Source organism: Oxyura jamaicensis, chromosome 5 (genome assembly GCF_011077185.1).
Source record: "Oxyura jamaicensis isolate SHBP4307 breed ruddy duck chromosome 5, BPBGC_Ojam_1.0, whole genome shotgun sequence".
Lineage (NCBI taxonomy): Eukaryota > Metazoa > Chordata > Aves > Anseriformes > Anatidae > Oxyura > Oxyura jamaicensis.
This window is the reverse complement of record NC_048897.1, coordinates 18,409,412-18,424,173: the sequence shown is the minus strand read 5'-3', so window position 1 is coordinate 18,424,173 and position 14,762 is coordinate 18,409,412. Positions and strand designations below refer to the sequence as shown.

The 14,762-nt window shown below is 46.1% G+C and overlaps 1 protein-coding gene and 1 long non-coding RNA gene across 4 annotated transcripts in view; one reads left to right on the top strand and one right to left on the bottom strand.

Annotated features, from left to right (window-relative positions):
• Window positions 1-1,073: 1,073 nt before the first annotated feature.
• LOC118167919 lies at window positions 1,074-8,259 on the bottom strand. 2 transcript variants are annotated; one of them, XR_004751289.1, is made up of 4 exons: window positions 7,850-7,985; window positions 6,914-7,070; window positions 6,693-6,813; window positions 1,074-3,720 (listed from the first exon to the last, which is right to left on the bottom strand). It is a non-coding gene; the product is annotated as an uncharacterized LOC118167919 (long non-coding RNA). The 2 variants fall into 2 exon arrangements; XR_004751288.1 differs by lacking the exon at window positions 6,914-7,070 and having other exon boundaries at window positions 7,850-8,259.
• Window positions 7,452-14,762, top strand: part of DCAF5 (DDB1 and CUL4 associated factor 5) — a 68,983-nt gene continuing 61,672 nt past the window's right edge. The window contains exon 1 of one of the 2 annotated variants that reach the window (XM_035327880.1): window positions 7,452-7,974. In XM_035327880.1, coding sequence (XP_035183771.1) covers window positions 7,764-7,974 — 211 coding nt within the window. In that variant the 5' untranslated portion in view covers window positions 7,452-7,763. Of the gene's footprint in view, window positions 7,975-9,424; window positions 11,799-14,762 lie in introns of those variants that run through there. The other variant, XM_035327881.1, reaches the window with a different exon arrangement.

Below are 14,762 nucleotides of genomic sequence, written 5' to 3'. Positions count from 1 at the left end.
CCCTACAGCTTCAACAGCTGCTTACCACAAGGAGCCGGGCTAAGCCCAGGGCAGCGAGATGTCAGATCTCACAGGCGATGGGATCAAGTTGGGAAAAGTTTGTTTTCCAGTGAGTGGTCTGTTTGAACATACAAATGATTTAGTAACAGCTTCTCTTTATTATTTTTTTTTTTTCCTGCAAAGACCCTCAGTCTTGCTCTGCACTGAAAAAAATTTTATCCACTTTGATATTAATCTACTGGGCTCTATAGAGCAGTGCAATTTTGCACGCTGTAGCTACACCCATCTTGTTCCTGGTACGCTCTCCTCCACAAGGAAGAGGCACTTCTTCCTCACAACCATTCCTGAGCCACAGCCTCTCCTTCCATCCTGTGATCCAATGCACCAGACCCAGCTGATTGCTGAAATGCATGTCACAGGGCAGGAGGCTACTGCTCTGAAGCTCATCACAACGCAGGGTATGCGCAAGAGAAAAAGCTGGGGTGGCCTGGCTCTAACTGAGAGTTCCCACAGCCAGATGGAGATGTTCTCCTTCCCTCCTACCCCCACTTCATTCCCCTGCCTCCCCCAAAATGTACAATGCTTTGTGTGACGTGGTCATTGTAACCAAGTACAGACCTGGAGCACTGCTTGGATATTACCACAGTTCCCGGTAAACCCAACTGACTGCTTGCTCCCTGGTCCCTTGGTCGAGCACTAGCATTTCCTTAATGACAGGGGCATAGATTCAGGCAACTAATCCACCTGTAAACTAGTCCAAGGGAAAAAAAATAATAACATCTGGGGTCACTGCACACTTAATTCAGAGACCACATAACCAAGTCCCGAGAAGTCTCTGTGACTGCACTGCAAAGTCCAGCCACCTTGTTGGGTGCAGGCAGCAAATCTTTAAGCACGCTGTCAGAGACTCAAGCTTAGAATAGCGACCAAATCTGAACAAATCTGCAAAGTTTATTCATACCTGGATCCATCTGTAATAAACTGACATCCACCCAGAAACCTGAAATAGGCCAGTCTTCCCTTTCACAAAGTGTTTATTTCAGTTTCTAAGGTAATAAGAGTTTTGTGTACTTATTACACGGTACAGAGAAAATGATATAATGTAATGCCCAAGCCTTGCTTTACAATAATAACAGGATTATATCCTTGGCTGCATCTAAAGCCTTTGTTTTTCATGCTATCAGTGACATCAGAGTCCTGTAAACCACAAGTCTCTTTAACAGCTTGTCTTACTACCTACATATCCATTTATTCAACCGTAAAGGTTAAATTAAAAATAAATGAAAGCAACTGATGCATGAGTGCACTCTGGCAAAAAAAAAAAAAAAAAAAAAAAGAAAGAAAGAAAAAAAAAAGTTCCCAAAGCCTGACAGGGACATTGCCGAAGATGAGAAGGTAACCAAGTGAGTAAACACCAACTGCTGGCTTAGCCTTACTTATGAGAAATCTGTTGCAGCAGGTAACTGAAGCCTTTGCGTGGTAAACAGCAAGATTGACTTTTCTTTGTCTCTCTGTAACCTGATCTGAGATCTCTGCAGAGATCGATGTCAAAAGACTCATTTTTAGCCTGATTTTCCAAGGAAAGAAGGCTTATGCAATTACACTGTCTGTTGGCGTTTCTGCCTGTGGGTCCCCTTTCTTCCTCCCTTGCCAAAAAAGGCACGTTTAAGCCATTGCCCAATTCCATCTAAATTTGTACAAAGAGATAGAGCTTTCAAAGGTGACTTCTGTGAAATGCAAAGCCGAGTCAATGAAACAGACCCTAATAAAACTGCCACTGAGAAAATAGCAAGCGTGTGCAGACACTGCTTAATATACATCAGAGAATCCACGCAGCAGTGCCACATCAGGACAAGTCCATAGGAAACCAGGCTTCACTTGTTCTGCTGATCACAGAAAAAAATATTTTATAATCCCATTAGCTCATCCTTTAACAGGGAGAAGACTAGAGTAAATGACTCAGTGTTCAAAGGAAAATCAATGATAGTGGAATATCAAAGGAAAGAGGCTCCAGTGAAGACCTAAATTGCTGTGAGCAGACAATGAGCAGAGAGCCGCGTGTAGTCCCCACTAGCTCATTAATAACACTGCATTTGGGGCCCCATCCCAAGCTACATAAGAAAGCCAAACTCACATTTCAACTCCTAATGTGATTCATCTTCCTTGTGTCAATGCTAGTAACCCCATGACTACATCTTCAAACCAGTCATTTTGAGCAGGATTTTATTTATTTATTTATTTATTTCAACAGGGCTGCTATCAGGGAGGTAGTAGGACAACTTCTTTTGTCAAAGTCATAATGAGATCAATTTGAAATCAACTGTGAAGCCACATCCTAAAGGTGGAGTTTCACACTGTAACAAGGTGGATGGAAGGTTTAGCTCCTGTTGAAGAAACAATTCTGCTTCCCCCTTCTACCTGTAGCCTTCCTTCTACTGCCTTACTTCTGCAAACATTGGTGCCAGTCTGATTCAAGGAATTTAGTAAGCAGAAAGCTAACACAGCAAAAAATAGAGTTTTCTCCTGGTTTAACTCCTTGGACTGGCTCACCACAGAGCCAGATCTCAGCAAAACTGCATCCTAAGCCAAAAGATGAATCAGCTGCAACTCCCTCAGTGAAGGGATCTGCCAGAGTTTGCAGGTTTTGCAAAGAATCTGAAACAACAGCTCTCAGAGGTGCGAGCTGCCAGATTGATCCCATGAGGATGAGCTGTATTACCATTAATCATCACCAACATATTTCTCCATTAATTGCCAACTCTTTCATTGCATGTGTAGGAATAGAGAGGAATTTCACAATTTTGTTTCTTGAAGGGCTGCTAAACTTACCTCAGTGGTTGAGTTCCAGAAGACACAGTAAGTTGGCCCCACAGTTCATAGCTGCTTAGAAGGTGACATCCCCTATCTCCCAAAACTGCTCCCAGCAGCACACTCCTGATGGGTCTGTGCCAATTTGGGCATCCACTGGGACACCCCCATGAGCCAAATGAAATCAGTAAAATGATAGACAAACAGGCCCAATGAGCAGCAGCATCAGTACAAAGAAAGGGACGGAACGCATAGCCAAGAAGAATAAAGCCTCCTTTCAGCAGCTACAAGTCATTAGATCAGCTCAGCTGCATCTTTAGCTGAACAGCCTCAAGGGGTGATGTTTGAGAGAACAGTGCTTGTTCTCCCCACCTTTCTGGTCTGTGAAATGAATAAGCAAAAGGAGAAAAGCCCAGAAGCCACCTAATTTCCACTAGAGGGAATAAACTACACAAGAGGAGTTATTAAGGAAAAAAAAAAAAAAAAAGATATGGCTGAAGTATTACATCATCTTGTTGGCTCACCCTCCTTTTCCTTCTATTTCTCACAAAATCAAACATGTTATAAATAAATAAAAGCCTTGACCCAGAGCCACCTCCTTCTCTAATGGCTGCCCTGTCTCTGTTGCACCTGTAGACTAACTCCATAGATATCTGACTATGTCCAAATCTCCTTTGTTTCCACTTTGGATCAACCCAAGCCATTCAAAGGCTCAACAGTGCTCAGAAAAATGTATTTAAATCTCATTGTCTTTGACTTGACACAATCAACCATGCTTCACTTAAAATCTCCTTCTACTATTTAGGCCTTTCTTCCAAGTGTTCTTTGGCAGATTCTCCTCATGCTGTGTCACAGAGCAGTATCCTTGGCCTTCTGCTTTTATCCTCCCACATTATCTCTGAGTTATCTCATCTGAAATACAAATACAACTACCATCTCTGCGCTGATGATTTACAGATCTGCTCCTTTCCCCAGAGCTATCTCCCTCTATCCAAACTCAAATCATAGCCTTCTCTTTTCTGTGGATGACTAGCAGGAAGCTAAAGCTAAGCAAAGCTAGAACATGGCTCTTTCTCTTACCTAAAAGTCCTCTCATCTTCTTTGTGCATATCTATGGATAACATCACTGGACTACCTGCCATTCAAGCTTCCATGTCTATTATCAGTTCTGACTGAGACCTCTCTGTCGACACAAGTGCCCAGGGTATGTCTAAATTTAGACCTCTGCTATAAGGCATCTTCTAGACAAAGTCCTTTGATCCATTCTTGGATCCCTTGTAGGTCTTTTGCTTCCATACCTAGACTGCCCCAACACCTTTCCCTCCAGCACTGACCAACGTGGCTCTTAACCCCACAGCCTTTAACTGCTGTGAATGCCATGCACTGACAATACAGGAAAGCTGACTGTAGTCCTCCTTTTAACGATCAAGTATGCCACAACCATCAAATGGAAACCACTAATGCAATTTTAACTTATTCTGCCAATTCAAATTTGGTCAGAACAAAATGTTGATGGGATAATTTTGTACGAGCAGACATTAAAAACAGATCAGGTATTGTCAGTACTTCCAGAAGGAGAACAAAAACTCTGTAGCATGGGCACAAGCTAATGTGAGAGCAATGTGACAGTATGGCCATACCTGATCCAGATTATTTTAGTAGCAGTGGGAGATCTGGTTGTATAGAGGCTTAGAATTAGGAACCCTGAAACCACAACCCAAGGCTGTTTATGTAGATCATTACTCTGACCACATCACTTCTCTGAAGCATTCTGATAGTTCCCTGTTCTGTATTGCAACAAAAATTATTTACTTACCTGCATTTTCCACTATAGAAAGCCATCTCCCTGTTCATTGTCTCCCATTTCCTTTTCAGTTGAATCCTCCCTTTTTACTGTCTACTTGTCAAAATTACAATCAAAACATTTTTGTGCTTTGTTTCATGCTGCTTTTGAGGCATGCAGGAGACTAACATCCTACAGAATTAAGCTGCTCAAGCAGTGGGTACAAATAGACCTTGAGGTACCCTGCCCAGTCTGCCATCTAGCCAGACTCAGGCCAGCTTGGCCCATGTTGCTCAAACAGTTCCAGCACAGCACCCTTTGTGCTAACATGTCCCACAGAATAGAAATTTGTAGGAGTTGAATTGGTTTGACTAGGTACTGTCCAGGCTTAATTCCATTCTGAGCTGCAGAAGTTTCCTGTGAAGCTAGAAAAAGATGCTTCATTGGTGCTACTCCAGCATGACTCAGACCTATCGTATGTGTTCTGATGAGACTACAGCATTCAGGCATTAACGCAGCAACATGTTATTTTCAGAGGAAAATGTTACCAGTACAGGTCACGATGAATTTCTTAGGTGTTAAATATTTTCAAAATTAATTCAAACAAAGGAGTTGGAGAGCAAAAAATGCTTACCAGTACATTTTTAACCTATATGAATATGTGAAAGAACATTGCATTTTGCAGAAAAGCTTGGCAGTCTGCTATTATTTTTCTCTCGAATTCTGACAACATGATATCTTCTTTCTGACTGCTGACAAATGTGATTTAAAAAAAAAAATCAGTTAAGTCTTTCTTGAATATCCTAGCACTGGGGTTTTAGGAAATAATTTTGTTTATTTATATTTGTTCATAAGTACACAGCTTTCCTAGAGACTGGATCCAGCACACGGAGAAAGAGCTTCAGCAATTTTGTTATGTCACATTTCAAATAAAATGTTCCTACACCTATTTGTTTCAGTATAAAAACAACAACAAAAATCCAACCTAAGCAGTACTTTAGAAAAGGAGAAAAAACGAACCACATGTGACAGAAGTGACAGTCACATTATGTGATGTATTTCTGGAAGGCTCTTGGATCTTGTAGAGATGCAAGCTGTATGAAAACTATGAAGGAGAGAGCAGAATACAAACTGATAAGAGTCGGTTGGAAATCTCTAGGTAGAAAAATACAATTTTGCTAATCTATGCTGGGAGTTTAGAAGTGAGCAACAATTTCTGTAATCGTAATGCCATAGAATCTTTTAGCATGCAAGCCAAAGAGGTATAAAGTATGATTTCTACCAGTACAATTTACCTGTTTCTGAAGCTAAGGTAATAAACACAAATCATAACTGACAGGGCCGTTGCCTGTCTATACCAAGGCTTGCTAGGCACGTTACATTGCAAAAGCTGGCTATCGACAGCTCCAGCTAGAGCAACATCCTCGTACAGCTCAGATGTAGGAAAGACTAAGTGTTCCTGGCTTTCACTTTAATGTTAACATTGTTAATTATCATTCCAACAGAAAACTGTTAGTGGACTGAGTCTGGATATTCCTCTCAAATTATTATTGTACCTTTAATTAACTTGTAAGTTCCAATTTTTACACCTATTGATATCACATATGAAAACATGTTGTCTAAAAAGCTGAATTATAGAAATGTTCACTGATTTTTTAAAATTCCATTAAAAGAGTTTATTTTATATTGTTGTATTAGAAGTAAGGCTATAGCATTGTCAACTAAAAAGTATGATTTATAGGATTGTGTTCTTTCTGTAAGTCTTTCTGTAAGTCTTAGCCAAGATGACCAAAACACTCAACTGACTTCCTATACTGAAATCATTTTAATTTCCACTGAAGAGCCGTCCCTGAAACATGGCAGCAGTCTAGTAGTGCCCAGTGATGCTGCCACACCACAGTTAATGTCAGGAAGGGATTTGTTTGTCTGCGGACACCTAATTCGCAGCAGGTGCAGTTCTGCATAAGGAAGGCCAGGACTACCGGACTAATTCCTCACATTCCGAAAACTGTAGCTTCCATAGGTACTGGCTCTGGTTCTCCTGCACCTGTGGGGAAATATAGACCTGGGAATTTCAAGCCACAGGTCTGGGAACACTCACCTCATGTGCGTGGTTGTGCACTGCAAAGCAGGACTGTGGGCCGTGCCTCACAGCAGCCACTCTCCAAGGATCACTGCTGTTGTCCTCACAGCGTCAGGTATTGCACATGGCAAATTTGGTCCTGTGAAAGAGCATTTTTTTATTTATTTATTTTTTTTTCCCCTCACAAACACACAGGTGAGGGTGTCGTGACGCAGTGAAGTACAACAGATTAGTTTCACCTGTTTAACCGACTGCAAGCATTTCATCCTTGCCGAAGAGATTTGCTTGTGCTTCCTCTGTGGCAAAGCCCTAGGAGCCCCGCTTCCCTCAGGAGGGGCACCCATCCTCCTGTCAGCCAGGAGCAGGAGGGAGCGAGCAGCAGCACCTCGGCGAGCCCTGCAGACACCGTCTCAAACCCAACGAATCCCTCACCACACGCTCTTTGGAAACGCCACTGAAATCGCTCGGCGCTCACAGACGACCAAACCCAGCACGGGGGGGGGGGGGGGGGGGAAGGGGGGGGTACTTTTCCCCCCCCCCCCCCCCCCCCCCCCCCTGGGGTGGCCCCCTTGCTTTTACCCCCGGCGGGGCCGCCTTCCCAGAGGGAAATCTGACTAAAAAAATTTTTTTTAAAAAAGGGGGGGGGGGTGGAGAGAAGCGCCGCGACGCGCGAGTCTGGGGACGGTGCCCACCCGCGGCAGCACCTGCCCAACGTTGGCGGCGAGGAGTGCTGGGCTGAGCCGGGTCGGGTCGGGTCGGGTCGGGTCGGGCAGGGCTGAGCCGGGCCGGGGGACCGGGAATTTCCCCGCTCCGTCGTTACAGGAGCGAGTTAAAAAGCGGCGGCGCGACGTTAGAGCCGGGCCGGGAGCGGCGGGGAGGCGCGGGCTGCAGCTGAGGATCAGCTGCTGAGGGGAGCGGGGAGGAGCCAGCGGGATCAGGAAGCGGCGGAGTGTCTAACACCTCTCTGCCATGGCTGGCTAAAGAAAAATCATCATAACCATAACAAGGGGGGAAGCGGGGGAGGGGAAGGCGGCGGCGGGGGAAGGGGCGGCGGGGGAAGGAGCGGCGGGGAGCGGCGCAGGCGGCAGCATGAAGAGGCGAGGCCGGGGGGGCAGCATGCGGTCCGTGGTGGGGTTCCTGTCCCAGCGGGGCTTGGAGGGGGACCCCCTGCTCACCCAGGACTTCCAGCGGCGACGCCTGCGGGGCTGCAGGAACCTCTACAAGAAGGACCTCCTGGGCCACTTCGGCTGTGTCAATGCCATTGAATTCTCCAACAATGGAGGCCAGTGGCTGGTCTCAGGTAAAGCGAGCGCTCCCTGGCCCTCACCCCCCACTCCCCCCCCCCTCTCCGCCCCCTCCCCAGAAAGCATCCTCCTCCTCCTCTTCTTCCTCCTCCTCCTCCTCGGCCGCCTCCCCCGCGGCCCGGGGGGAGCCGCGGCGGCACCCGCAGCCGTGCCTCCGAGCAGCCCCGGCCCGGGATTAATGTTCCCCCAAGTGGAGATCTAAAATGGTTGACAGGTTTTAAATTCTGCTGTGACTGCTGGTGGTGGTGGGGAGCCCCGGACAAAGTTTCTACGCGAGTGTTTCCAGGACGCCGGGGCTGGGGAGGGGGGAGGCCGGGGGTGCCCTTTTACCCCCTGGATCGAAAAAATAACCCGGGGGGGGGGGATTTTATTCGGGAAGGGGAAACAAAACTGCGGGGCTGATCTTGGGAGCCCAGTGACATTTGTCAGCGCCCTCCCGCTGCGGGGTCGTCGGGGGGGCCGGGGGGGGCTGAGCCCGGCCGGGGGCATGGGGAGGGGGCGGCGTGTCCCGGGGGGCTGGGCACCCGGCTTCGGGGGGGGAGAGGAGGAGGGGGAGTTGTTTTGTTCCTCCTCTCCCCCTTCCTCCCCTAGCAGGATGCTTCGGGGGAAGAGAGGGGGATTATTTCCGCGGTGATGGGGGTGGGGGGGGGGGGTTAAGGCTTCCCGCTGCTGCCCGCCTGGGGCAGGGGGAGGCCGGGGGAGGATGCTGTCAGGTAGCAGGGAGGCAGGGGCTCGACACAGGCTGCGACACCGAGGAGAGGGGGAGAGGGGTGCCGAGCCTTTCCCCCCGCCGGGAGGGGCCGCGGGGCCCGGCAGCCGGCTGCCCGCCTCCCCCCTCTCCCTCCCCAGCAGCGTTTGGCGCAGGTGCCTCTGCCTCCTTCCCCGCCCCCGGGCTCGCCGGGGAAAGGAGGCAACTTGAGGCCGGGGCCTGGCCGGGCGCTGCAGGCCGCGCTCCCCCCGGGCTGCTGGGAGCGACGGGCCGGGGGATCGGGGGCACAGCCCGGCCTCGGCGAGGCCCTCGGGGGGCCGCGGTGCTCCCCTGCCCTCCGGCCCGGCCCGGGGACCCCGCTGCCGAGCGGGCACAGCCCTGCGGGGCGCCGGCCCGGCCGCTGCGCCCGCGGCAGGCCGCGGGGGGAGGCCGTGGGCCTCGGGGGAAGGGGGCGGGAGGAGAAGCTCCCTGCCTGCCTCCCGCCCCGGGAGAGCCCGGTCCCCCGGCATCGCCCGGCCCCGGGGCGTGAGGCCTCGGCAGCAGTGTTGGGAGCGGTGTCGCCCTGTGCGGCGGGGCCACGGCCTCGCTCAGCGCCCGGGGCTGCCGGCAGCGGGGGGCTGCGCCCTGCATGGGCGCCCCGGCTGCTGGGGCTCGGCGGCGGTGATAGCTCCCGAAATAACGCGGGGCTTCAGTACACGCACACCAAAAAAAAGTTGTTATGGCTGCTCGGTTATTTATTTTCAGCAAGGGTGGGATAAAACCACTAAATCATACTCTTAGAGAGCGGAAGCTGGTACGCCGAGACCTCCCTAATTATAACTTTCTTATCTGAAGAAACTTTGAAGCGTAAGTCCAGTAATGTCCAGAATAAGCCTCCCTGGAGGATTGTAGCTTTGCTCTCAGGGGTTTTTATATCTATGCACACACAGCTTTCAAGGTACACATCCATTTGTCTTGCGAATATACATACACGTGCATATACACGCATGGTTGCGTGTTGGAGGAGGGCTGGTGCTTCTGTTCGGAAGTTCTCAGGTGTTCTCCATTCGGCATCCTGCTTGTACCAGGCCTTCTCCAGAAGTAGGCAGAGCTATGCATTTCTACTTCCAAAGTGCTACAGAGAGCTCAAGTGCATCTCGCCTTGGTTTTCTTATTTTTTCATCATAAGTGATGGAAGCACCCTCAGAAGTTTCTGTCCTTGCTCAGGGAAGGGAGGAGATGTTCTGGGCCTTGTCACATCACTGGTGCACTTCCCTACATTGACATCCATTCTTTAGGTAGAAGTAGAAAAAAATTGAGGGCTGGAAGGGACTTCAGGAATTAATTTTGTCCAACTGCCTGAGTCAAGGTAGGCGCAGTGGGAGAATAGAGGCAGATTTCGTACCAAGTGGATATGTGGAAAAGGAAGGCTTTCAAACCATGTCTATTTCACATTTTCCTATCGTTTTTTAAAGCCACAGAGTGTTTACAGGGGCTAAGCACTTACTCAGTATGTAGGAGATGGTGCTAGAGTTGTACCCTCCTAAATTCATAAGGTGACTAAGCAGCAAGTGAATGTTCTATTAGTTAAAAAAAAATACAAGGCAGGGGGGTGGATGGGTGTGGACTGGGTGTTTAAGTTACATGTGTTAGCAGCGCACAAATTTGGGATAATTAAGAACAGACCACCTTAAGTCTGACCTCGTATTGATGCCCTGAGAAAATGAAAAGATCTAATTATGGTAACTTCTAAACAAAGTTTTACATTGTCTCTGACCACAAGATCTAGAAAGATGTATGTGATACAGCAACAACAGGCAGGTGCTTTGTTCTTCATTCAAGAATAAGAAGGTAAAAGGCAAAAGATTTATGGATGCTCTGTTAATTTTGATGCCATTATAAGTACAGACTTCATTAAGGTTACACTCAAAACACTACTTTTTTAAGGTCATGCTTAATCTTGAAACACTGAGAAAAAGCAGTGAGAAGGGGAGCTCAGATGAAAGATAAAGGAGGGGCGTAAGCTGACTGTAATCTGAAGGTTTTGTAGAAGAGTTGCTTCAAAAGACTTCCAAATGTGGATAGAGCCTTAGAATAGATGGCATGTGGGTCTCTCTTCCCTCAAAATAGTCAGTGTGCTGAGGTAAGGATGAGATGTTAGATACTTCCATCTGCGCTTGTAGCAGCTAAGAGAGTTAACAGGGATATCGGAGTGTGTGAAAAGGAAGAGTGCAAGCAGTTTTTCAGTTGTTCAGTTTTCAGGAATATGTATATTAACAGTGAGAAGTCTGCCTCGGCTAATTGACTTGTTAAGGAGTTAGACCTTGTTAGAGCTGTTTTAACTACAGCTGATACAGTACATTCATACTGCCTATACTGATCCCATTTAAATTCAAGCCTGCATCCGAGTTAGTGCTGTTCTCATCAGCATTGGCTGGAATGCTTTTTCTGGGTGTGTGTCCCCTTTTTTTCTGGTGTGGATTTTTGTTGTTTTTGTTTTGGTTTGGTTTTGGCCATATCTCCCAAAAATGTCTGTAAGGCTAATGATTACTACTGTTTTAGTAAACATTTCTAAGTGCTTAAACAGGGTTTACGTTACAGCTCCAGATAGTTTTCCTGTTAGGATTTTGGAGAGAGCTTAGGTGTAGACAAGCCTCATCAAGCCCTTTGAAAGCATGTTTAAAACTTCCTAACCTCATTAAATCTTGTGTTAGAGATTACACCTTTAATAGTAACTAATTTTGTTCCTAACCATCATTTTAAAGATTTTTTTTTTCATTTATTGTTGTTTTGTTTACAATATTTCTGTGTTCTGCAGCCATTTGACCATTTCAGTCACTATTAAAAAGAAAAAAAAAGGGGGGGGAGGCTGATGAACAAATTGGGTTGGGGATCTGCCTGTCTGGGCTTTTGCTATGCCTGCGTGGGCTTAACAGTGTTACTTTTCAGAGGGAGAGAAAGAGAGATACGTTCATGTTTTGGGGCAAGACCTCTAGAAGAAGGGGCAGGCATAAGGAAATGAGTTAAAGAAAGTTAAGAGAAATGAAAGGAGGAAGTGCATACTGAAGAGACAGTGCAGTGGGACAAGTAGAAAAGAGCTATCTGTAGAATGACACAAGGGATGAGGCTGAGATGAGTTAAAACTAGCTGCTGGATGGAGTTGGAAGTTTTCATTGGACAAAATGCCTCTTTGCAACTTTTTATGTGCTAGGTGGTGGTATTTTTCTGTTAGCAGTTTGAGAAACACAACTGTAAGTGCATGGAAGTGAAATTCCATATGCAATGATAAGCAGCTGACTTCTTCCCTCAGATATGCCAAGCATCTCCTTCTGCAATTTAACTTCTGAAAAATCGTCTTTATTTATTCTGCCTAATAGCATTCCTTGTTCCCATCCTCAAGTTTGGTGGATGACTTTTCCTATTTGTCTATCTGTCATTTTTCATGTGTGCTATCTCTTAGAAACATGAGTATCTTTATCAGAACCTCCCCCTCCCCGCCCCCCCCCCCCCCCAAACTGTACTTTCAAGATAACTTCTGGGAAATACTGTAATCTGAGGCTTGCTTAATCCATGCATATGTTCTTTTTCTCTGACTCTCTACCTCTTTGCTCCGTTGCCAGATAACGCAGAAATAGATGGCTCTTCTATGATTGTAAATTTGTAGGGATGCAAGAAGTGCTGGTAATTCGCCTGTCGTTTGGTTGTCAGGTAAATCTAAGAGGACAGCAGGATGATGTGACTTTAGCAAAGGTGGTGGAATATTACTTCTGAATTAAGGGAATTGTGTATCAAGTATGATTTAAGGAGGGATAGTCCTGATCTTAGCCTTTTTGTGTCGAGTAGAATTCTGGGTGAGAAGGGGCCACAGGTCCACTTATTACGTGATATTTTTATTAGTGTCTGAGAAATTTTAAAAAAGTAAAGATGATACCAGGAAAGGTGGCAATAATTTCAGAGGATAGAAGCTGAATTTAAAATTAGAGACATTACCTGGAAAAAAATGTCCTGCAGCTTGATAGGGACAAGTGCAAATGGTTTCAAAATGGTCAACTCTACAGCTGCAGTATGGAGACTAGACAGCAGTCATGCAGAAGAGAATCCAGAGGTGATAGTAGATCACAGCATAAATAACATCAGATTTGATAAAGCATGTGAAGTAAGCCTTCTGCTCTATTTGGCGCTGTTGAGGCCTCAAAAAGAGCACTGTGCTCCATTGTGGGCACAAATTTTGGAAAAGATGTGGCCTAACTAGAGAAAATTCAGAGGAGACTGTGCAGAACAATTGGAAGTCTAGTAAAATAAAGGCCTGGAAAGAAGGGGTCTGTTCAGGCTACAGAGAGAAAATCTGAGTAGACAGGCAAGTCTTCAAAGTGTCTTTAATCATTTGTTACATAAAGTTGTAAACTCTTCTTTGTCCATTGGGAATAGGACAAGAAAATGGTCTTAAATTGTAGGGTGCAGTTTGATCTTACCTAATGTGCTGTAACTTGTGTCTGCCTCCAAAAAGGGCAGCCTTTATTCCCCTCCCATTCGTCCTGTAGTTCGTTCACTTTTTTCTCCTCTCCCTTGTTTGTAATGTGGCACTTGGATAGCTTAAAGTCATAAACTGGTATGACTGAGGGGTCTAGGAGGAATAGGGAGAAGTTGTTTGAGGTCTGATTTTTCCGTGGGGTCAACTTCTTCAACGTGTTTTCCTGCTGCCTGCATCTCCACTGAATGTGACAGGAGGGAGAATAGCAAGGAGCACATGGCAAGGGGCAGTGGGATTATGTGTAACGTCAAACTGCACCCTCGGGCTAGATATTAGGATAATCTGCCTAATGGCAAGGATAATGAAGCACTGAAATAGGCTGCCTAAGGAGGGTGTGAAATCTACCTTAGTGGAGTTTCTTTAAGAACAAACTAAACACATAAATACTCTGGTGGGAGTAGTTCAGGTGGTCTGCCATTCTGTCCATGGCCAGGATCAACTAACTGATCGACTTTTTGAAATGCCTTCCCTGCTCACTGTGATTCTTACAGCTTCTTGAGTAGATGCAAGCAATAAGAGTAATCGTAGGTTATGATTTAGAAGTGTTGTCTGCAATGATGGGGCCTAAGAGGTCTATTGGAGACAGAGGTGTAGTGGTTTTGAGCTTTATCCGCAGCTGATAAGGTTAATGCACTTAAACTGCAGTTTTTAAGTGCTCACTGGTATGATTTTGAAATGCTTCTTCCTGCACACACGAGCTGAAGTGTGGTTCATGAGCTATGCAGATACAGCTTAGGCTAGATCTGCTTTTGACAAAGGTATGTGCTGGCCCTCTTCAAACCATTAGAGGAGAGCTGTACTGAATCAATTCAGAGAGACCACTTGTGGGGTAGGATCCTCCTCCAGAGTTAATTGTGTGCAAATGTATTGATTACCTGTTTTGAAGGTAATCAGAACAGGGAATGTTTAAGGGAGATAGTAGCCCAAAAGTGGGGCAAACCTGGAGTGCTTTGGTTTAGAAATGGTAGAGACAGTGTTCTACCCGTATCATTTATCTGTGCTACTTAAAAACAAAAAACATTTTTTTTTTTTTTTGGGGGGGGGGGAACCCCTTCTTACTTTTCCCAAAACTCTTGGGGTATGCAGGAAGCACAAAGCATTCTGAAGTGGGCAAGCAGTGTTTGTTTACTTTGCCTTCTTCGGGTTAATTATCTCAGGATTTGAAACAGAAGCTTTCTTTTTAGGTATGTTGTGTTGAGCATCCTCTGGGTAGGATTCCTTAATCTTGCCCGTCTCTCATCAACATTAGCCAGAAGGCCCTAAGCATTAACAAAGTATTCCAGTGGTTTGGGGTAGGAGAAGAAACGTGTGTGTATTTGCATTTTCATCCATGTGTTCTTGTTATTTAATTTTTAAAAAATTTTCTACATAAAGAGTAATATGGAAAGGTGATAAAGTTTCCAGCTTCTCTGACCACAAATATTTCTTTGGCCTGAGTTCTCTTCCTGTCTGACATTCATTTTACATGTAGTAGCAGGTTTCAACAATATGAACACTGGAGTAGTTGAGTAAGTCTTTTTAAATGTGGTTCCATTCTGAAAAGTAACCGTGGCATGGCACTGCCT